Here is a 22,574-nt window from a genome sequence, read left to right as displayed (position 1 = left end):
TATTTTGTGTGCGAAGGCAAGCTGTTGCTGTTGATTTTGTTGGAAAATAAAGTTATTAAAACAGAACGTTTTCTTCAATATTTCCCATATGGAGTTAAACTTTATTATTATTAAACATCCGCTTGCATACTTGTTGGATAGAGTGGATGCATCTCCTGGAACGTGTCTGAATGTTACTGAGGTGTTACAAGCAATTGAGTCAATCACTTCATGGCTGTTTGCGGGACATCACTGTATGCTAATTGGCTACCGCGTTCATCGACAGACGCACTTTGCAGTGAATCCTGTGAAGCACTTGGAGACACCCGACAGAAAAGGTGCTGTACTTATGATGATTAACCCTAACCATGTCAGCTTGTCTGACGGACATCTGGGGCTGGATGAATGAGACCTTCCTACAACTCAACGTTGACAAGACGGAAACCATACTCCTTGGCTCCTGTCAACGTCTTCTGTCCAGTGGCTCCGACCTCCTTAACCTCCCCGGCCTATTCCTCAGACTCAACGAATCGGTGCGCAACCTAAGTGGCAAGTTCAACCCACAGCTCTCCTTCCCCATGTCCGGTCCTGATGAGGACCGCCTATCTCCACCTCTGGAACACTCTCGCTCTATCCCTCTGCCTCGCCCCTTCCTTCCCCATCTTCAGGTCGTGCCTGAAGACCTTCCTCTTTCACCGGTGCCTACGGTCCCCTCCCACTCCCCCCGGCTCCACGTTGTGCTCCACTACCGTCAGGTGCTCTGGGACGCTGCCCTGCAAGTTGTTGTAGTTGGTGCACATACTTAGGTTAGAGAGCAACAGCTGGGGGGGCGGGGCTGAAGGCGGGGGGCGGGGCTGAGGGCGGGGGGCGTGGGCGGGGCTGAGGGCGTGGGGGCGGGGCTGAGAGCAGGGGCGGGGCTGAGGGCTGAGGGGGGCTGAGGGCGGGGCTGAGGGCTAAGGGCGGGGCTGAGGGCTGAGGGCGGGGCTGAGGGCTGAGGGTGGGGCTGAGGGCTGAGGGCGGGGCTGAGGGCTGAGGGCGGGGCTGAGGGCTGAGGGTGGGGCTGAGGGCTGAGGGCGGGGCTGAGGGCTGAGGGCGGGGATGAGGGCTGAGGGCGGGGCTGAGGGCTGAGGGCTGAGGGTGGGGCTGAGGGCTGAGGGCGGGGATGTGACTTCCTGCAGTGCGGTATTTCCGGGTTTTGCTGCTGACACCCGCGGCCCCGTCCCCGGAGCTGAGACTCCTCCCACTACCCGGGAGGGCGGGGCCTGAGGATGGCGGAGCCGCTCGGCCGGAGGTTGACTGACGCGGGTCGGTTCGCCTGTGCGGGTCTGTGCGGGGTTTCCCTGTGCTCGCTGTTCCCTGGAGAAGAGCAGAGGTCAGAACCGGGAGGGTACCGGGGGTGGGGGGTACCGGGGGGGTACCGGGGGTGGGGGTACCGGGGGGTGGGGGGTACCGGGGGGTACCGGGGGTGGGGGGTACCGGGGGGTACCGGGGGTGGGGGGTACCGGGGGTGGGGGGTACCGGGGGGTACCGGGGGTGGGGGGTACCGGGGGTGGGGGTACCGGGGGTACCGGGGGTGGGGGGTACCGGGGGGTACCGGGGGTGGGGGGTACCGGGGGGGGGTACCGGGGGTGGGGGGTACCGGGGGGGTACAGGGGGTTGGGGGTCATTCTCATTTTTAAAAAAAAAAGTTTTAAAGAAACTCCAACACATCAGAGGCCGAGGATTGTCCATTGTGAGGGCATTGGATACAGCGCTGTGTGACGTCTTCGAGACGTCTGAAAGCTCTACACGAGATACACTGTAAAGTGTAGTAACTGTGTATTTTGTGGGCGAAACGCGGCAGCCAATTGCGCAGAGCAGTGTGTCAAGTCGCCGCTGAATTGTTTTGCATGATGGCCTGTAATGTCCCACCCTCTTAGTTCCGGACTGTAACTAACCCACAGCGTTCCCTGTTAGGATTTGTGTATCTTTATTCCTATTATTTTCTCCCATTTTCAATTTTTAAATTCATATTAAATCTATTTAACTTCCCTTAACCTTTTCACGTCCAATGAGAGAAGCCATTTGTTCCTAACTCAGACTAGTGAACCAACGTTGCCAGTGTCATGCTGTGTTAATTTTAGATCCTTCCTATAAATCATTATTATTATTAACTCTGTGTCCAAAACTGTTTACAATTTGCCGACAGTGACCTTGTTTTTTTTCGTCTTGTCTGGCGTGAACCACAAGGCACAGGAAATACTCACTCCAGGAAGAAATAAGGTGCTTGGACCTGTCTACGCTGCAATTGGCTGCTGCGTTCTGCCCACAAATATATGGTCAATTCACTTTACAGTCTATTATGTGAAGCGCTTTAAGATGTCTCGAAGACATGATAAGCGCTATATCAAATGCAAGGATTATTATTACGTTATGGTCTCAGCCAGGCTCTGCCACTGTTAAGCGCTCTGAGACGCTATCCTGCATGGAGGGCGCTATATAAGTGCAAGTTGTTGTATGTTGTGAATGAGTCTGTACTAAAGAAGTGACTTAAATGTGGCTGCTTTACACTCAGCTCGTTCAGGACAGGGTTTATACGAGGGCTTGTGGGATGGCTGCAACTCTCTGAGGCGGTGTTGCCGGTGATGGAAGCTTTTGCCAGCGGAGCGGGAGAGGAGGGAAGCCACTCATTTGCAGATTTGCTCCGGGAAGAAATGGCGCTAAAGGACGCGGCAATCCTCATTCCTCAGGTCAGCCCTGGGTTATCACAGTGCTCTCTGCTGGTGCATGTATATAGCGCTCTTCACAATAACATCTTACAGCAGGGTGGGGGAACAATCTGTTGGCTGCTGTGAGCCAGATTCCCTATTTGGGAAAGGTAAGGGGGCCCATATGAACAATATTCTGTATTTCTCTTCCAGGAACATAACAACATTTGCACAGTGCCTTTTTCATGTTGGAAGGACATCCCAAAGCGCTCGTCACTGCCAGTTGGTAACCTGAGCTGGGGGTGGGAGCTGGGCGATGGTCTTGGGCCAGATAAAATCATGTGCTGGGCTGGATGCCAGTTGGACCACGCTGTCTTAGAGCACTTTATAGGGTCACACACTGAGCAAGGGAGAGAGGGAAAGAGGAAGATCCCATAGGCGCAGTCAAAGAGGTAGATTTTTACCCTGGACAGATAAAGAGGTTAGGGATGCACTGGTTCGGGCACCAGTGGGGCTTGGGGAGGCGGGGTGGCTATGGATCTGCAATGAGCTCAAGTGTTGGGCTTTGAAGGTGGAGCTTAGCGAGAACTGAAGTGGGTAAGGATTCGAGTAGTGCAGTCTGACACAAAACCCATCACCGATGCTTAAGAGTATCCAAACCAAGAGATTTCCATGCATCCCACCTACACATGGGAATTCCAGAGACAGATTGTTGGAAATGCGCACTCTCTCTCTGGACGGACACATCATGTTTACCTAATTCCGGAAACTATTAGGCACAGGTTGGCAAGAGCCAAGGCTTGGGGACCACAGAGTTTGATTAATAAAGGGCGATTCCCCAGAGGCAGAGGCATTCAGTGTTTTTACATTAATGTATATTGAAATCAGCCAAATTAATTGTTCTTCTGTTTCAGGATCTTGTCTCCTTTTCACTAAGAGACGGTGAGTCATGGATGTTTCCAGGTGCAGTGAACAGTATTGTATTTTATTGTGTGGCGTGGATTCCAGAGTTTGGGTTTATAGAAGCAATCGTGAGTCAAGGTCCAATTGCAGCTCGTGCAAAGCTGCACAGTGTCTTCACAGGCGGCAAACCGTTCCTAGTGTTATGATGTAATAATACTTGTCGAATGCCAATAAATGGGTGTCAGCATTTAACTGACAATGTTTGTGTGTGCTCACAGAGCAGTTTGGAAATGACTGAGATCCCGATGAAGTGATGGAATTGTTGACAACAGCAGCTAAGCATAATTGACGGCCCGAGAGCCCGCTGTTGTGATTGATTGCCCGTCCGTTCCCCCCCACCCCACCCCATCCATGGACCACCTAGTTTTTGTTAAAGAAAGCATTAATGTTTTGGTAGCAATCTAATATTTGTTACTTTTTCATGTGTAGTTTTTATCAATAAAGTGAAAAATAAGGTTGGCAGTAAAATGTACCTCTCAATAGCACCAATCAACCCCCACCCGCTACTTTCTGCGAAACTGGCCAAATCTCCCCGCAATTTTATGCAAAACATTTCCGCAATTTCTATCGGCCATGGTAATTCCATCGAAAGCATTTCAGCCAATGTTATACCATTGCAGGGGTATAACACGCTGATGGTTGTGGGTGACGACAGTTTGTGTTGCAGGATATTATGACTCTCGTGCTCGGGTTTTAATCCGCCATGTCTCGGGGCTACTGCAAGTTCCCTTTGAGGAGCTGGAGGTTTATGAAGAATCGCTGGTGAAGAGTTTAAAAGGACATGAGGCGGAGGATTCAGAGTAAGGCAAAGCCATAACAAGTTCCTTTTAGTTTAGAAATAATAATAATAATAATAATAATCCTTGCATTTGATGTAGTGCCTTATCACGTCTTCGAGATGTCTCAAAGTGCTTCACAATATACTGAATTGATTATATTTGTCGACAAAAATAGTCGCACAAAGTACAACTTTGTTATGACTCAGTTATCAATGATTGCAAGAGTTTCACAGTCCAAGAGATATGAACATGGCTTTGCACTTGTCAATCAGCATCAGTTGCTAGCATTCTCACTCTGACTCACGAGATTGACATTCCAGTGCAGAACTGTGTAAGGCTGTGTGGTCAGAGGTGCCTAAGTACAGAATACATCTTGCATTTCATGCTATACCTTTTACGTGAGGAGGACATCTTAAAGCTTCACTGAAAGGATTCATTATAAAGTGCAGTGACTGTGTGTTTTGTAGGTGAAAGGAAGGAAAAGGGGAAAGGTTGCATTGCTCACCAAGGCCACTTGTGGAGAATTTACCCTCCCCACCATTTCATCTTTCAGATACGAAGTTAAACAGAGGTCCCATCTACTATTAGAACATAAGAATTAAAAGCAGGAGTAGGCCATTCGGCCCCTCGAGCCTGTGCCCCGCCATTTGATAAGATCATGGCTGATCTTCAGACCTAACTCTAATTACCTGCCCTGTCCCCATATCCCCTAATCCCTCTATTTTTAAAATATCTATCAGTCTCAGCCTTGAAGATGTTCAAGGACTGAGCATCTACAGCCTTCTGGGGGAGTGAATTCCATAAATTACTACCCTCTGAGTGAAGAAATGTTTCCTCAACTCTGTTCTAAACGGCTGACCCTTAATTTTTAAGACTGTGACCCCTGGTTATAAGAACATCAGAATTAGGACATAAAATAAAATTCAGGTGGACAACAACAACTTGCATTTATATAGTGCCCTTCATGCAGGGTGGCTTCCTGGAACGCTTAACAGTGGTGGAGTCTGACCCGAGTTAGTGGGAGAGGGAAGGGGGGGGTGACTGTAAGCACGTCTCAAAGCGCTTAACAGAATATACTGTGAAATGAATTGACTGTGTATTTTGTGGGCGAAACGCGGCAGCCAATTGTGCACAACAGCGTCCCACAAACAGTCATGGATTGAGTGACCCATTTATTATCTTTTTTTTTAACTCTTTTCGAGAATGGCAGCTAATCGGCTTCCAAATTCCAAGTGAATTTAAGAGTTTGTTCATCGAACAAATCCATAAAGACTGAGATGGGCATATTTGCTTTTCATGGATTGAATTATCACTAATTGTATTTCTTTCCATTATTGGCTGTTCACGTGGACCACTGACGTAAGTTCTCTTATTTTAAATAATCGTTAAAAATGTCTGTGTTTTCCTTCCTTTTGCTGAGTTGCCCTTCTGTGCGCACACTGACTTCTGCTCCCCTCTATTACAGACAGGCTGAGAGTTCCCAACGAAAGGCTAGTCGGAGACGGCTGAAGAGATATTTCCTGATTGGCCTGGCTGCAGTTGGGGGTGGGACAGTCATAGGTGGGTTTCGTTCACCCCCCTCTTCAATAGCCCCCCTCCTGAATAACCCCCAACCGCGGCACACCTCCCCCCCCCCAGCATTGCCGCTTGAAGTTGCTGTTGTGTGTACACAGGGCTGACGGTGGGGGGGTTTGGGTTTGTATTGTGTGTACACAGGACTGACGGGGGGGCTGGCAGCCCCTCTGGTGGCGGCTGGAGCTGCGGCTGTGGTGGGGACGGCAGGAGCCGCTGCCATTGGCTCTGCGGCGGGAGTGGCTATCATGGCTTCTGTGATGGGGGCCGCGGGGGCAGGCCTGGCAGGTGAGTCCCCTATGACATCTCTAACCCGTGACAAAAGGAAAGAAAGTCTTTGCATTTTTGGGTCTAGTCACGTTCAAACTTCCCCGTGTAGCTCCTTACCATCTCCCCACCAGCCCTGAATTGAGGTGTCAGCCGACTGTGAGATCAAAGCCCCAACATGGTCCCCAGGGTCTGCTGACTCGAGTGAGCATACTCCCAACTGATTGTTTGGCCAGCTGGGTGTCTGATGCATGTGGAAACCCATCACCGCGCTTAAGAGTCTCCAAGCCAAACAGCCAGAGTTCTGTGCATTCCACTTACACCTGGAAATGGTTGTGTGTTGGAATGGAATGTGCACTCTATCCCTAGAGGGACCCATCCTGTTCACCTAATTATGGGAGAGTATAAGGCACAGATTGGCAGCAGCCAAGGCTTGGGGACCTCAACCACGTGTTTGGGAGGGTAAAGCTAGAGGTTTAACCAGCTAAAACCGCATAGCTTGCCATGGAGAGCACTGTCTGGCAAGTTTCCCACTGCTTGTGTAGGTAGGTCCACTCTTACAGGGTTAATGGGAGTTCTGTGGGAAGAATCTGTGATCGCAGTGCCCTGCCCATAGAGGAGGATGTTGTGCATAGTGAAGTGGGGGGATAACGGAGGGGGATGTGTGTAGCAGCTTCTGTGGAAAAATTGCGGCTGCACTTTTGTATTGGCCCAGGCTATCAGTCTGAAGATGGAATGCTCTGACTGCTCCTCAGGATATAAAATGAACAAGAGAGTAGGGGCGATCGAGGAGTTTGAGTTCCTTCCACTGACCGAGGGAACCCAACTGCACATCACCATCGCGGTGACTGGCTGGCTCTGCACAGGGAAATATGGTGAGATAGCGCTGAGCGGCAGGGGCCAGGGAATGCGACAGGAAACTAAACCAAATCAGCTCTCGTCCCGTCTCCACGTGTCAACCAGGCTAATCCCACTCCTGCTCAACAAAACCAAATTACATTTACACAGGGCTTTTCACATCAGGAGAATGTCCCAAGGCTCCGGCCAGTCAGGAATCCGCACCCGAGCTGGTGGTTGGGATCATGAGGGGTGGAGGGCGGGGTGGGTAGGGATGCACTTCCTTTTAATATTGCACTTCGTCAAGTGTCCACCGCTCTTCAGAAAGAATTGACAGACTCCAACCAGTTTACCCTGGAGAATTTCACATTCCCACCACTCTGTCATCTTGTTTACTGACCGGTGGATTGTAAACACCGGCACAGACTGGTTTCCATGCTGTACAGTCTATGTAAAGCTATCTAATCCCTTTGTGCTTCTCGTTTACTGCCTCACTGATGAGATGAAATTATATAAATATGAACATCAGTTCTTTCCTTTTACATTCTGACGTTAGGAAGCTTCGAGACTGCTTGGCGGAGCCTGCGGCAGTGTAAGGAGCAGTACTGCCTGGCCTGGGAGTCCGTGTACCTGATGGAGCTCGGCAACGCGCTGGTCACTCTGCTCAACGGCCTGCTAAACATGGTGGCCCAGGAGGCTCTCAAATACACCGTCCTGTCAGGCGAGTCCTTGGGCTTTCTACCACACAGGCCCTCGGGAAAGATACTGGTGGGTGGAGGGTGTGAGAGCAGGGAAACAGGATGAAACTTTCTGTTTAAAATTCAGTCTCTTGGGTCAACACAAAGTCACTGAGATCTGCTGGTTCATTGGCTGCAACAAGTGGGCAAAACGATTTAGAGGCAGAGGTGGGTGAGGGTGGGGGGAGGATTCTGCCACGGTGATCAATCAAATAAGAGTTTTCTCCAAGAGTAGAATGTGCTGTGATTGTGATCGTTGTTACATTAAGCTTGGTCCCCACTAGCCACATTTCAGTAATCAACAACACGAACAACAACTTGCATTCATACAGTGCCCCTCATGCAGGGACGTGTCCCAGAGCGCTTAACAGTAATGGAGCACCACAGAGACCTGATCAGCGCAGAGTTTTGTCAGTGTTTTGTTTATCCCAATTTCCAGCTCTGCGTTACTCCTTATTGTTTGCACTCACTGCTCAGCTGTTTCTCCAGTTTCCCTTTGAACGATTCCATCGACCCAGCCTCAATAGCCGCTTGCGGAAAAAATTCCAAACTATCAAATCTATTTGAGTAAAGCAATGCCTCTGACAGTATCCTTGTCAGTGATTCCCCAACTGGAGGAAATTATTGTGACATTACAAAACAACATTACATTTGTATAACGCCTTTCCCAAGGCGCCGGACAGTCGGGGACTTGGACCCGAGCGGGGTGGGGGGGAGGGATGGGGGGTTGAGGTAAGGGGGGGTAGGAAGATGGCCAAAGGCACAGTCAAAGAGGAGTATCTTGAGACAGGCCTTGAAGGAGGCAAGGGAGGGAGTGAGGTGAAGGGTCTGGGATGGAGTTCCAAAGGATGGGGGCGGTAGAGACTAATTCTTTATGGTGAATTCCGAGCGTTTGATGCTCTTGTCTCCTTTCCCGGTGTGGAGGCTCTTATTTGTTGCTGTTCTCAGAGCTGTAACTGGCTTCTGTTTTCCTGTTAGGTTTAGTGACGGCTCTCACTTGGCCAGCTTCCCTCATCACCGCCGCCAACATCATCGACAATCCCTGGGGCGTCTGCCTGAACCGGTCGGCTGAGGTGGGCAAACACCTGGCGCAGGTGTTGCTCAGCAGACAACAGGTAAAATATCTTTGCTGTATGAATCTCAAAGTGCTTCACAGTACTGGCTGGGGGTGAGACCCGGATGGGGGATGCGTGGGTGGGGAGAGGAAGGGGAAAGATGACTGAAAGTGCGGTCAAAGAGGTACGTTTTGAGACGTGCCTCAAAAGATAGGAGGGAGGGAGTAAGTGAGTCGGAGGAACTCTGGCATGGAGCCCACACGACCATGGTGTGGACAGGGTGGGGGACAGGAAGCAAGTCCGGTGCTCGCTGAGCCAAGGAAATGGATGGATGGTCAGTGTGGTTGAGGGAGGTCACAGAGGTAAGTTCGGGGAGAGACTGGAGGGATTTGGATGTAAGAATGAGGATCTCGAACTCGATCCGTTGGGCTTAAGCAGTTACCCCGTTGCACACTCTGGGGTCCCCGAGCCTATGCCTCATCCGTGCCTAATACTTTCCAGAATTAGGTAAGCAGGACATGTCCCTCCAGGTAGAGAGAGCGCATTTCATTCCAATAAACATCTTAGGAATTTCTACGTGAAGTGGAATGCACGTAACTCTGTTTGGTTTGGATACTCCTTAAGCACGGTGATGGATTTCTGCGCCTCTCAGATACCCGTCTAACCAAACAAATCTGGCTTAATAATAAAATGAGAGATGGCGAAAGGGTTAATCTATTAACAAACTCTTCTCCCTCTGACATTTTCACTTTAACTGTTGCGCTGGGCAGGGCAGGAGGCCAGTCTCACTGATCGGCTTCAGTTTCGGAGCGAGAGTGATTTACTTCTGCCTCCAAGAGCTGGCTAAGGAGACAGGTATGTGGAGCGCCTGCCAGCTGAGTGATCTGTGAATCTGTGATTTTTATAGTAATTATAAAAATAATAATCCTTGCATTTGATGTAGCGCTTTTCGCGTCTTCTAGACATCTCAAAGCGCTTCGCAGATACTGTGAAGTGAATTGACTGTATATTTTGTTGGCGAAATACGGCAGCCAATTGTGCACAACAGTGTCCCACAAACAGTTGTGGGTTAAGTGACCAAATTATTATTATTAGTTTCTTGAATTATTTATCCAGAATGCTTCTCAGCAATGTGTGGTAATTCACAAATAAATCTTCTGTTGAATTAATGAAGGGCATTACAGCAATTACTGCTGACTGTCACCGAAATTACTGTATGAGTGACACAGCCACAGCCACGAGGTGAATAACCCTGTTTAATATGGAGGACAACTCTTTTGGAATCGTCCAACTGAACAGGCAGGAACTTTTGGGTTTAATATCTCATTGCTTCCTGCAATTCCCCATCACTGACGTCCCAGCACCTTGGGACGTCCTCCCGATGAAAGGCCCTATACAAATGTAATTTGTTGTTGTTGTTTTGGTTTAGACTGTCAGTCCAAGTTCTGACATGAGTCTTGAACCCATAACCTTCTCACCCAGAGATGAGAGCAAGACTGCCTGAGCCAGGTCAAGACTAAAGCAAAATGAAACAACATTGTACTTTCATAAGACTGTGGCAAAATGCAGTTTCATTTCTCTTTAGTCTCGTGAAGAGAGAATGGTCAGGGAAATATAAAAGTCCTCAATACAATAGCATCTGACCAGGGCCAGAATAATCCATTCCTCATGGATCGTAGCTTAAACGCTTTGATTCTATGCATTTGCCTCTTGTTACACGGGTAAAGCAAAACCGAGCAAGTATCCAATCTAAAATCTTTCTGTTTGATGGCGGATTGGCAAGATGCATTGTGTACGTTTGCTCTGTCCTTCCTGGAGGTGAGAGCAGCGATTGCAATGTGTGTATTCTTTCAATTGATGGTCACTGGTGAATCAATCAATAAAGCAAATGGGTCGCTGGCGTTTATTATAACAGGTCACTTCATGGCTGCTTGTCGGACTTTGCGTGCACAAAACAGCTGCTACATTTAAGTTTGTCTACAATTACTGTAAGAGACATAGAGACATTACATTGTGATAAGTTTCGCCCACAAAATATATAGTCAATTCATTTTACAATATATTCTGTGAAGCGCTTTGAGACGTCTCGAAGACCCGATAAGGTGCTATATCAAATGCAAGGATTACCATTACTATTAAGGATGATCTGTTTCAGGAGTCAGTGACATTCTTGCAATGTGTGATTAAGATTTAATCATTCCAACTTTTCTCTAGGCTCCAAAGGAATCATAGAGGATGTGGTGTTACTAGGAGCCCCAGTGGAGGGTGGAGCCAAGGCATGGAAGGCCTTGACTAAAGTAGTTGCTGGACGTATAGTCAATGGGTACTGCAGGTACACAAGGAATCTGTTATTAATGGCTCTTTCCTCAAACGTTCTCTCCTGAAGCTGCTGCGTATAGCTGGTAGCTCATCGGGTCCAGGATCAGGCAGTGAGGTGGATTTGTGGTAAACTGGAAGCAGCTACAGGCAGGGAGAGCTCAGGTCTCTACTGAGTTAGTTTCATGACAGGCTTGTCTATGAGCCAAAGCCCTTCACATGAGCACCTGGATTAAGGAATTCACAGCTGGCAAGTACTGTAGAGGTCCTCGCACCACACTGAAGGCAGATGCCCGCCAGGTAGCTGATGAGGAAACTGAGGCTTGGGGTGACAGATGCTGGAAGGTGTTATGTGGAATCCAGGTTTGTGTACACGTGTTCATGTATCTAGGTCTTGGAATCCACCTGGATTATCTTGCAGACGTATGTAGCTGCTACTCCAGCTCCACAACTCCAACTAATGGAACAATTGCTCAAATGGGAAGGGATGTGTGTCCGAGCTGCTAGCAGGACAATGAGCTGTGTTGCTCAAACTCGTAGGGAGTTTCTGGTACCTACCATCCACCTAGAGAGAGCATTAACTCCCTGTCAGAGGGCTGCGGAAACCCATGACCGTGCTTAAAGAGTATCCAAACCAAATTACTGTAACGTATTCTTTCTCACACTGCTTTCTGCTTGCCCAGAGGAGACTGGCTTCTGAACTTTGTCTACCGCAGTTCTTCAGTTCAACTCACTGTAGCGGGTCTGCAGCCAATTGCCTTGGAAGACAAACGAGTGATCAATGTGGATCTTTCCTCCATCGTGAGTATTGATCCCCATTTCATTTTCACATTTGGTATCAAACAGGGAAAAGGTGCAAGTCAGAGGCAGAGGATGCTGGTGTGATTGTTTGTGGTTTGTTGTCAATCGACCAAATGGGCCCATTGCACGATTTGAGGAGCCTGCATGATGTGATGTTCATGCTCAGTTGGAATCGAGAAGGGTGGAGGACAGGGTGGGAGTGGGAGAGGGAAGATGACCGAAGGCATGGTCAAAGAGGAAGGTCTTGAGATGGACCTTGAAGGAGGCAAGGGAGGAGGTGAGGTGAAGGGGATGTGGGATGGAGTTCCAGAGGGTGGGGGCAGCAAGGCTGAAGGCTTGACTGTTGATAAAGGAGCAGGCAGGAAGAGAATGGAGCAGGCCAGTGCCTGCAGAGCTGAGGGAGCGGACAGGTTGGTAAAGGTTTAGTAGATCGCAGGTGGAGTAACATCGTGGAGGTGAGGACTAAAGGATCTTGAACTCAATGCAATGGGGGATGAGGAGCAAGTGAAGCTGGGCAAGGATAATAATAGTCCTTGCATTTTATATAGCACTTTTCATGTCTTCGAGATGTCTCAAAGCGCTTCACAGAATAGACTGTAAAATAAATTTACTGTATATTTTGTGGGCGAATTGTGGCATTCAATTGCGTACAGCAGTGTCCCACAAACAGTTGTGGATTGAGTGACCAAATTATTATTGTGGTTTTTTTTCTTGAGGGATTATTATCAGGCGTGTGGAGTAAGGAAACTTTGCTGGGAATCGACCCAGGTCTCTCGCTGGTGAGGCGAGTGCTCTAACAACTGAGCTACAGGACTGCTGGGGTTGATCAGGTCACAGAGCTTAGTGTGGGAGAGAACACGAGCTGCAGAGTGCTGAATAATCTAAAATATAAATGTTAGAATCAAATGTATAACTGTCCTCATTTTCAAAGATCCTTATAATTAGTTAGCTAAATATTAAATAAACTTTACATTGATTTCCAGCACGGAAACAGGCCATTCAGCACAGCTAGTCCATCCTGGTGTCTGTACGCCACTCTCCATCCACTCCTCACTCCCTCCTTTCTATTCCCTTCTCTCTCGTGTGTCTACCTCGCTTCCTCTAAAATGCATCTCATTTAGATCCCATAGTAACTATCTTATACTTGTGTCCCTGGTTACAGATTTCCCAAAAAGTAGGAACAGTATTATAATGCTAACCGTATCAAACCATCTGATAATTTTAAACACCTGTATTATGTCCCCTCTTGAACATCTCTTCTCTAGTGAAGAAAGGCCGAACCTACCCAGTCTATCCTGATAGCAGTAATCTGTCACCCTCGGATCATCCTAGTAGATTTGCCTTTCACATCAGGAGGATCACTGCACCTGGACAGTAAATGGGGCCTCATCTGAAGGTTGGCAGCACTCCATTGGATTGTCATCTTAGACCATATAGGTTTCAAGTCCCCATGTGGATCTTGAGCTTGAACCTCATGGAGTCTTGTAGCTTAGTGGTTAGAGCATTCATCTTGCAAGTGAGAGGACTTGGGTTCGATTCCCGGGCAGGGCGAAACATTGGGCAAATTTCCTTACTCCACACGTCTCTGTTTACCTAGCAATAAGTAGGAACCCAGTTGTTGGTTGATTGGCAGATCGCTTTTCTGCCGGTAATAATCACTTAAAAAAAATTTTTTTTGGGTCACTCAATCCATCAATCCACGACTATTTGTGGAACATTGCTGTGCGCAATTGACTGCCGTGCGCAAAATATACAGTTAATTCACTTTTTATTCTGTGAAGCGCTTTAAGACGTCTCGAAGATGTGATAAGGTGCTGTATCAAATGCAAGGATTCTTATTATTAATTATTGTAAAGTGTGGTGAATGTTTTTGCAGCAGCCAGTTTGCACACAGCAACGTCCCACAAAAAGCCATGCAGTGAGCGACCAATTTTATCTGAGGGATTGTTAGCCAGGACACTGGGAGAGAGATAGAGGGACTTCCTTTGCTTTTCAAATAGTGCAGCGGAATCTTTAACGTCCACCTGAACAGGCAGATGGGTTTAACGTCTCATCTGAAGGACCGCAGCTCTGATAATAAAACACCAATATGGGGTGGTCGTGCACTGGAGTATCAGCCGATTGTAAACTCAAGATATGACGTTGGTTCAGGAACGCAATACCATTTACATTTACTATATATAGCGCCTTTCATGTTACAGGGCATATCAAAGCCCTTGACATAGCGACTGAGCCAAGCAACAAGTGCTTTGAGATGTTCTTCCAACATGAAAGCTTTATGTAAACATTTTGTACTGTTAGGACTACAGTCCAGGTTTATGCATTTCAATGTTTAAGTTGTTTTGCAAGTGAAATGATTAGGTAACAGAAGTAGCGTGAGGCATGAGGAGACAGAAGGGAATCGGATAATGTGGGAACAGCTTGCCTGCATGCATCACCGACATTGTCAACAAATCTCACTCCAGCACCAGAATCTTACACTAACACTGATATAACACAATATTACATTTACACAGCGCCTTTCACGTCGGGAGGACATCCCAAGGTGCTGGACAGTCAGGAATTTGAACCCAAGCAGGGATTTGGTATCAGGGAGGCTGGAGGGTAGGAGGGCAGCTGAAGGTGCAGTCGAAGAAGAGGGTCTTGAGATGTGCCTTGAAGGAGGCAAGGGAGGGAATGAGACAAAGAGAATGTAAGGATATCACAATACAAAGCATTTCGTCAGTTGTAATTTGCAAGATTGGTAGAAGTATTTCTAAATAGAGAATTCTGCAGGTGCCCAGGCCCTCCTTCCTGAGGCTCTGTTGACACCGATCTCAATTTTGCTTCCCGATTACCGACAGCACAAGAACGTGTTGTTCTTCATGCAGGCAGACGGGGGTGAGGTGGTGTAACACAGCCGGTTATGTACAGGAACAGGCCGTTTGGTCCATTGCGTTTTCCGCTCAGCTCTCCCACATCCTCATCGACCATCTAATGTCGTTTTAAAGGAATTTAATAACTGTCCCAACAATTGTTTGAGACAAAGAAACCTCCCACTGACCCCCAGGCCTGTCCAAGGGCAGTTGAACTGGCTCTTAGGTGACAGGTTTGGCAGCAGAATTGCCAGCCCTCTCTGCCGGTCTCTAGTCCGGTTCCTGAGCCAGGCAGGTCGCAGTATTCCAGGGCACTTACTGCTGATGACAGCAAAGTCCAGCCCGGCTCATTGGCAGGACCTGGAAGGGCGGACCAGTCACTGGGGGCAGGAAAGCCTTCCACTCAGTTCCAGTTAACCCTGCCCTAATGGATAGGGTTGACCTAGCTGGACAAGCAGCAGAAAAGCTTGCCAGACATCGATGTAATTGGTGCATGTGGTTGGCTCAGACGTTTCATTTCTCTCGCAACTTATTGGTGTATTCTCTCTGCCCACTTCTCCAGCCTCTGTTGCCATTGTCTCACTGTTAAATACCCCAATATTGCTGTTTTAATTGGTTAGACTCCAGCTGTTACCGCAACCTCTGGGCTCTCCCCTAAGCTATGATTGCTTTTAACAACCTGCATCTAATACTTTCTGGGATTAGGATGCGTTCCTCCAGGGAGAGAGGGCACATTCCATCTCACAGTCTGTCTCTGAGATTTCCATGTGCAGGTGGGATACATGGAATGCTCAGTTTGGTTTGGATACCGTTAAGCACGGTAATGAGTTTCCGCATGTGACAGACACCCGGATGAACCCCCCCCCCCCACCAAAAAACAAATAATTCCATATTTCAAGCACCCAATGTGAAGATATTCTCTAACCTTCCCTTTAATTCTTTATTATTATCATTATCATTAGAACTTGACGCAAATGCCATTTTTTATATTTGCCTCACAGGTCAATGGCCATTTAGATTACATGAAACAAATGGACACAATCTTAAAAGCTGTGGGTGTAAAGACAAAGGATTGTCGCTTGGAAGACCAGAGGAACATGAGTGGGGTATTTAACAGCGAGACAATGGCAACAGAGGCTGGAGAAGTGGGCGGAGAGAAGACGCCAATAAGTTGTGAGAGAAATGAAATGTCTGAGTCAGCCACATGCATCAGCAGTGATCGACATTCAGAGACTACAAGCAGCTCACAGCCTGATGAGGACTGTTTGGATACGAGTGTAGGCAGCAGAGGTGTCACTGGGGAATGAGTGCTCCCAACTCTCAGACTGTTAGTTGCAAACTATCTAGTTAAAGACTAGTTACAAAATCAATCATCTGATCCAGCCTGGAAGTGACCACAAATCTTTAAACACAGATTATGCAATTCAGATGTAATTGACACTGTAATAAAAATAATCCTTGAATTTGATACAGCACCTTATCACGTCTTCGAGATATACTGTGAAGTGAATTGATTGTATATTTTGTGGGTGAAACTAAATAAACTAATGGGAAGAGTGTACTGTGGTTGTAATCTGTGTGTATGTATGTGTGTGGCCCCTGGTGTGATGTGTGTGTATTGTCTGTGTTCTCTGCGTGTAGTCTCTCTGCATGTGCTTTACCTGTGCTCGTGGAACACCTATTGGGCCAGCATGCTCGCAGGACTCTATAATAATAATAATAATCCTTGCATTTGATATAGCGCTTTTCACGTCGGGAGGGCGTCCCAAAGCGCTTCACAGAACACACTGTAAAGTGAATTGACTGTATATTTGTGGGCGAACGCGGCAGCCAATTGCACACAGCAATGTCCCACAACAGTCGTGGATTGAAAATGACCAATTTATTATTGTTTTTGGTTTTGGAGGGATTATTATTAGGCTCTGTGTGGAGTAAGGAAACTTGCCCAAGGTTTCGCCCTCTGCCTGGAATTGAACTCAGGTCTCTCACTTGCAAAGCGAGTGCTCTAACCACTGAGCTACAGGACTCCACTCTGTTACCTTTTGTGATTGTTTAAAAAAGATCTTGGATCGTCTTAGAACTTGGCTCCCAAATTAAGATTTATTTACAGTGTTTTCAAAATTCTGCACATTGTTGCATTTTAAGACCTCTCCGACCTGTTTAACCCCAACTCACTACCCGCTGCTTCCGCTCGACTGGCTCCAGCTTCCTGCATGTCCTCATGCCCTCCATTCCACCATGCCACTGCGGCCTGAAACTCTTCCCTCTGCCTTGTCGCCGCCTTCTCCATCTGCTGCAGGGCCCCAGACACAGCCCAACCACCCCCCCCACCCCACACCTGAGTTTCTGCAGCAAATTTGGTGGAGAATCAGAGTGAAAAGTTACAGTAAAATTGTTTCTGGGGCTTGGAGTTTGTCTTCGGGTGAAACTTAAATGGCAGAAACAATGCCCAGGAATTACTGGTACAATATCCAAGCATTTTGGGACGCTCCCCTGGATGGTGCAAACTCAAGTTGCTGTTGCATATTATCATTAGTATTTTAGTAAAACCCCACACCCAAAAGAATTCATTTCACCTCTGTTGCCTTTTGATTATTGAAACAGTGACATTTCTTGCTCACAAACAAAATAGTGAAAGAAACAAAGGAGAAAAGGAGATATTTAACCGTTTAATAACTTCACAAAATACACATTCAAAGCACTTTGCAAACGCGCGGCACAGATGCAGAGTGTCCGCCCGGGGGCGGGTGCCCGCTGGCTGCCAGCTGCGCATGGGTCACCGCGCTGCCCCTTTGCTCTGGGATCAGGATGTGATGGCTGTGCCGGCTGTCGGGGTCCCTGCGGTGGGTTTGCGGGCGGGGAGGGGCACTCTGGGACTACCTCACGGACAAGGAGGCGACGCTGGGTCTGCGTTCCCGCCACCGCCCGCAGCAGCGTAGATACTTGGCGATAGCCCGCTTGAAATCCCGCATGAAGAGCGGGTAAATGACCGGGTTCATGGTGCTGTTGCAGTATCCGAGCCACGTCAACACATCAAAGAGCAGCGCTGGTACACACTCGCACATCGCCTACAGGGACCACAACAGGAAAAGGTGCTCAGCGCTCACTGACCATCTGATTGATCGCTTCCTTCCCTTTGTCCGAATATTCAACCACGTCCCTGGCAACACCCACCCCTCAGTGTCACCTAACCTCAGCAAATGCCAACCTCAGCAAATGCCAACCTCAGCAAATGCCAACCTCAGCAAATGCCCTGCTGTGAGTGGGCCTAATGCTGCTCCTCACACTGGGGTTCTGAATGACAGAGAGCTTCCACCAAGGAGTCTGATTTCATCCCATTGCTTCGGCAACTTTCCTCCTGAGATCAAAGCGGTCAGGATATATACACACACATGTGCTCACGCACGTTCACACAAATACACAATCACTTATACATATTTCCTCTCTCATAGACAGCAAACTCACATACACACACACTCACTCTCATAGACAGTTGTTCTCATATGCAAACATACAAATAACACTCACTGTCATACATATGTACACACATATTGGCTGAAAAATGCACACATACTTGCCTTCACATATATATGAGTGTGTATAGAAATCTCTGTGTGTCATCTTGGCTCAGTGATAGCACTCTCACCTCAGAGGCAGAAGGTTGTGGGTTCAAATCCCATGTCTGGACTTGAACTTACATTGACTAAGCTGACGCTCCAATGCAGTGCTGGGGGTGGGGTTGTGTTGCATTGTCAGAGGTGTCGTCCTTTGGATGAGATGTTAAACCAAGCTCCCGTGTGGTTCAGGTGGACGTTAAAGATTCCACGGCACTGTTCGAAAAGAGAAGGGAGTCTCTCCTGGTGTCCTGGCCAATAAATTACCTCAACAAAATTGGTCACTTGTTTCATGGCTGTTTGTGGACGTTGCTGCGGACAACTGGCTACCTTGTTTGCCCACAAAATACACAGTCAATCCACTTTGCAGTATATACTGTGAAGCGCTTTGAGATGTCTCGACAACCTGATAAAGCGCTATATCAAATTCAAAGATTATTATTATCTTTATTATGAGAAAGAATATGTATTTGTGTGTGTGAGAGAAAGTGTTTGTACATAAGTGAATTTTTGTGTTTACATCCTTAACCTCTTTGATCTCTGTTGGAAAGTTGCCAAACCAGTGGGATGTGTGTGTATATGAATACACACTCACTCTCCTACATACGCACACTCTCATACATATGCACACACAAATATACTCTCTTCTGCAGACAATTTGCGTACACACACACACACATACACACAAACTCATGCATTATATAAAATTACATAGTATCTACATCACTGAAATTAGACATTCGATTCAACTAGTTTATCCTACGCATTAGTCTTCGCCATTTCCCCAATTCATCCAACATCCTGTTTTGTGCTTAAACCACAGCTTCAGGCAGTGGGTACCATTTCTGACCAACCTCTGTGTAAAGTAATGGCTGGCTGTGTTTATGTGAAAGGCGCTCTATAAATGTAATTTTGTTGTTGTTGTTGTATGTGGTCCAGATATAGATTCACCAACAAGTGGAAACAGTCTATTTGTGTTCACAGTATCAAACCACTTTTAGAATTTTAAAAACCTCTATCATGTCCGCTCTCTCAATCATCGCATCTCCAGGGAAAACAACCCCAAACCGTCTAGTCTTCCCTGACAGTTACACACACACTCACATATACACTCACTCTCATGCACACACTCACACAGAGACTCACTCTCACAGACATCCACTCCCATACACACACACACAGTCACACTCATACACTCACTCATTCACACACACTCACCCTCATACACCCACTCACATACACATTCACCCTCATTCACACATTCACACACTCTCATACCTCAAGAACAGCTTTGAAATCATTGGTGTAAAAGGAATTGCAAGTGTGGCACCATCAGCCAGCGTATAAATAATAATAATAATAATAGACACAGAAATGTTGCTGTTGCACAGCCTGCTCACCTGGGCCACATTGGCCACAAAGAATGGAAGCCAGGTCACAAAGAACATCCCCAGTAAGACTCCCAGAGTCAGACTCGCTTTCAAAGCTTTTTTACTCTGTCTGTTGGCAAGTTTCCGATGCTCACTAATTCCTCCTGATGAAGTTCCCTGTGCCTGCGGTGAGAAGAAAAGTACCCAACAATCCAGAGTCTCTTCATTTGTTCCATGGTAATGAATTCACTGTAATTCCACTGGTTATTGAGACATTTTCATTCAAATGTCTCAAAGCATTTCGCAGGTTCCTGCCTGACACTGTATGTAGCCAAAGCATCGGTCAGTCATGAAGTGAATGATCAATTTATCCAGAGGAACGTAGGAGGCCATTCAGACCATCTAGCCTGTTCCATCTGTTTATTAGATTTGGGCAGATTATTTAATTTACTTTACTTTATCCCATACCTCAGCCTAAGGCTCTCTCTCTCTCTCTGGGCTTTTAAACATGTCTGTTGATTCCACTTCCACAAACATTCTGGGCCGATAGTTCCCAACAGACTGGGTGTGAGGATATAACAATAACAGCTCTGGCAGCATTGTGTACGATCTTCTTTCAGGAGAGCAGTGTATTTGACTGGAATAAATTGATCAGTAACTACTAGAAATGTTTCACTCAGTTAAAGATTTTTTGCAATTATATTCATACACACACACATACATATACACATATATATACATACACACATATACATACACTCACACATACATATACATATATACCCACACATACATACACACACATATACATTTTTACACACATATACATATACACACACATATATATACACATACATGTACATACACACACACATACACATATACATATGCAGACACACTTACCTGCAGAGGGTGGCGAGAAAGGGCGTTGGCTGTCAGGGAGGTGACCTGCATCACCTGCCTTCTCGCCGCTCGGAGAATCCTACAATAGGTGAAAGAAATAGCAGCGGACGGGAGGAAGAAGGTGAGACTGGAGGCGATCAGCGCGTAGGGGAGGCTGACCAGCAGTCTGCACTGGTCGCCATCAATGTCCGCAAAGGTGACATTGTGGGGGTGGACTTCAATACCCATCTCATGCCAACCCATCTCAATGGGCAGGAAAGAAGTCAGAGCCGCTACGGTCCAGGTGGTCAGGATCAAGAGCACTGCCCTGGAGGAAGTCATCTTGAGTTTATACTGGAGAGGAGATGTGATGAGCAGATACCTGTCCAGGCTGATCAGACACAGGTTCAGGATGGAGGCGCTGCAACACATCACATCGCATGAGGACCAGACAGCGCAGAAACCGCCACCAAACAGCCAGTGGCCGTACAGGTGGTTGAGCATCGCCGGCGGCATCACCACCAGTCCGACCAACAGGTCCGACACAAACAGCGACACCAAGAAGTGGTTGGAGATGGTGGACAGAGAGCGCTGTGTCAGGATCAGCAGAATGAGCAGAGAATTGCCCAAAGTGGTGAGGACGATGATGGCACTGAGAAACGCCGCCACCCACCTGTTGGCCATCCCCAGGTCCATCGCCAGACTGGGAGACACCCACACACAACCCACCCCCCCCCCCACACACACACACGCACACACACGACCCCCCCCCCCACCCACCCACACACACACACACACGCACACACACGACCCCCCACCCACTCACCCACCCACACACACACACACACGCACACACACGACCCCCCCCCACCCACACACACACACGACCCCCCCCACACACGACCCCCCCACCCACACCCACGACCCCCCCCCCACACCCACGACCCCCCCCACACACACACGACCCCCCCCCACACACACACACACGACCCCCCCCCCACACCCACACGACCCCCCACCCACACACACGACCCCCCACCCACCCACACACACACACACACACGACCCCTCCCACCCACACACACACACGACCCCACCCACCCACACACACGACCCCCCCCCCCACACACACACACACGACCCACCCCCCCCCACCCACACACACACACGACACCCCCACCCCCACCCACACACACACGCGATCAAGAACGACTGATGTTAGAGGAGACAATTGTCTTCTTTAACGATGCCAAACCTCAGAGAGGCTTCGCCATCACCACCAGCTCCAGTCTCTCTGTCTGTCTGTCTCTCTGTTTATCAGCCAATGCAGCGAATTAATCGCCAGCGAATCAATGACATACCAGACATCTGGGAAAGCACGATACGCATTTGGAGTGTCTGTTTCCCAAGTGCAAGTGTTATTGCAATTGTTTTCGTTGATGTGCAAAATGTCATGGTCCTGCAATTAGTCCTCCCTAATCCAAATGCAATCTCCCCACCCACCCCCTCCCAAATTAAATAAGTTCTGGATTTCGTGTTTTGCACAACACCAGTTTGTTATTTATGAATTGTTTCCAGATCATTATCCCTTCCTTTCAATCAGATAATAATAATAATAACAATAATAATCCTAGAATCCTTACATCCTATATAGCACCTTATCCTGTCATTCAGACATCTCAAAGAGCTTCACAAAATATACTGTAAAATAAATTGACTGTATATCATGTGAACAAAATGCGGCAGCCAATTGCACACAGCAGCGTCTCACAAACAGCCGTGGATTGAGTGACCATATTGTTTTTTTAAGGGATTATTATCCCTGGAAATGATCTGTCAATCGACTATCAATCAGGTTCC

The 22,574-nt window shown here is 47.8% G+C and overlaps 2 protein-coding genes across 5 annotated transcripts; one reads left to right on the top strand and one right to left on the bottom strand.

Annotated features, from left to right (window-relative positions):
* Positions 1–1,140: 1,140 nt before the first annotated feature.
* tmco4 (transmembrane and coiled-coil domains 4) lies at positions 1,141–16,409 on the top strand. Of its 4 annotated transcripts, none has more exons than XM_007910725.2 (13): positions 1,141–1,351; positions 2,534–2,708; positions 3,581–3,608; positions 4,297–4,429; positions 5,874–5,968; positions 6,125–6,268; positions 7,003–7,122; positions 7,641–7,805; positions 8,800–8,936; positions 9,647–9,731; positions 11,091–11,208; positions 11,876–11,993; positions 15,850–16,409. In XM_007910725.2, the coding sequence occupies exons 1-13, from the start codon at positions 1,248–1,250 to the stop codon at positions 16,153–16,155; spliced, it is 1,728 nt and encodes a 575-aa protein (XP_007908916.1). In that variant the 5' UTR covers positions 1,141–1,247; the 3' UTR covers positions 16,156–16,409. The 4 variants fall into 4 exon arrangements, with proteins under 4 accessions (XP_007908916.1, XP_007908915.1, XP_007908917.1 ...); XM_007910724.2 differs by having other exon boundaries at positions 4,285–4,429; XM_007910726.2 differs by lacking the exon at positions 6,125–6,268 and having other exon boundaries at positions 4,285–4,429.
* A 1,295-nt stretch (positions 16,410–17,704) lies between these two features.
* Positions 17,705–21,439, bottom strand: htr6 (5-hydroxytryptamine (serotonin) receptor 6). The gene is made up of 3 exons (XM_042343636.1): positions 20,736–21,439; positions 19,863–20,015; positions 17,705–17,916 (listed from the first exon to the last, which is right to left on the bottom strand). The coding sequence occupies exons 1-3, from the start codon at positions 21,408–21,410 to the stop codon at positions 17,725–17,727; spliced, it is 1,020 nt and encodes a 339-aa protein (XP_042199570.1). The 5' UTR covers positions 21,411–21,439; the 3' UTR covers positions 17,705–17,724.
* Between the last annotated feature and the right edge of the window lie 1,135 nt (positions 21,440–22,574).

The sequence above is a fragment of the Callorhinchus milii genome, unplaced genomic scaffold, assembly GCF_018977255.1.
Source record: "Callorhinchus milii isolate IMCB2004 unplaced genomic scaffold, IMCB_Cmil_1.0 Scaffold24, whole genome shotgun sequence".
Taxonomy (NCBI): domain Eukaryota; kingdom Metazoa; phylum Chordata; class Chondrichthyes; order Chimaeriformes; family Callorhinchidae; genus Callorhinchus; species Callorhinchus milii.
This window is presented reverse-complemented; position numbering and strand designations above follow the sequence as displayed.

Bases quoted from the DNA above. Each gene is read 5' to 3' on its own strand.
- tmco4 (XM_007910724.2), top strand. From the start codon at position 1,248: ATGGCGGAGCCGCTCGGCCGGAGGTTGACTGACGCGGGTCGGTTCGCC. The intron at 3,609-4,284 runs GTGAGTCATGGA...GGGTGACGACAG, and splicing joins CTCCTTTTCACTAAGAGACG to TTTGTGTTGCAGGATATTAT. The intron at 7,123-7,640 runs GTGAGATAGCGC...TTCTGACGTTAG, and splicing joins GCTCTGCACAGGGAAATATG to GAAGCTTCGAGACTGCTTGG.
- htr6 (XM_042343636.1), bottom strand. From the start codon at position 21,410: ATGGACCTGGGGATGGCCAACAGGTGGGTGGCGGCGTTTCTCAGTGCC. The intron at 20,016-20,735 runs GTAAGTGTGTCT...TTCTCACCGCAG, and splicing joins TTTCTCGCCACCCTCTGCAG to GCACAGGGAACTTCATCAGG. The intron at 17,917-19,862 runs GTGAGCAGGCTG...TGGTCCCTGTAG, and splicing joins TTGTGGCCAATGTGGCCCAG to GCGATGTGCGAGTGTGTACC.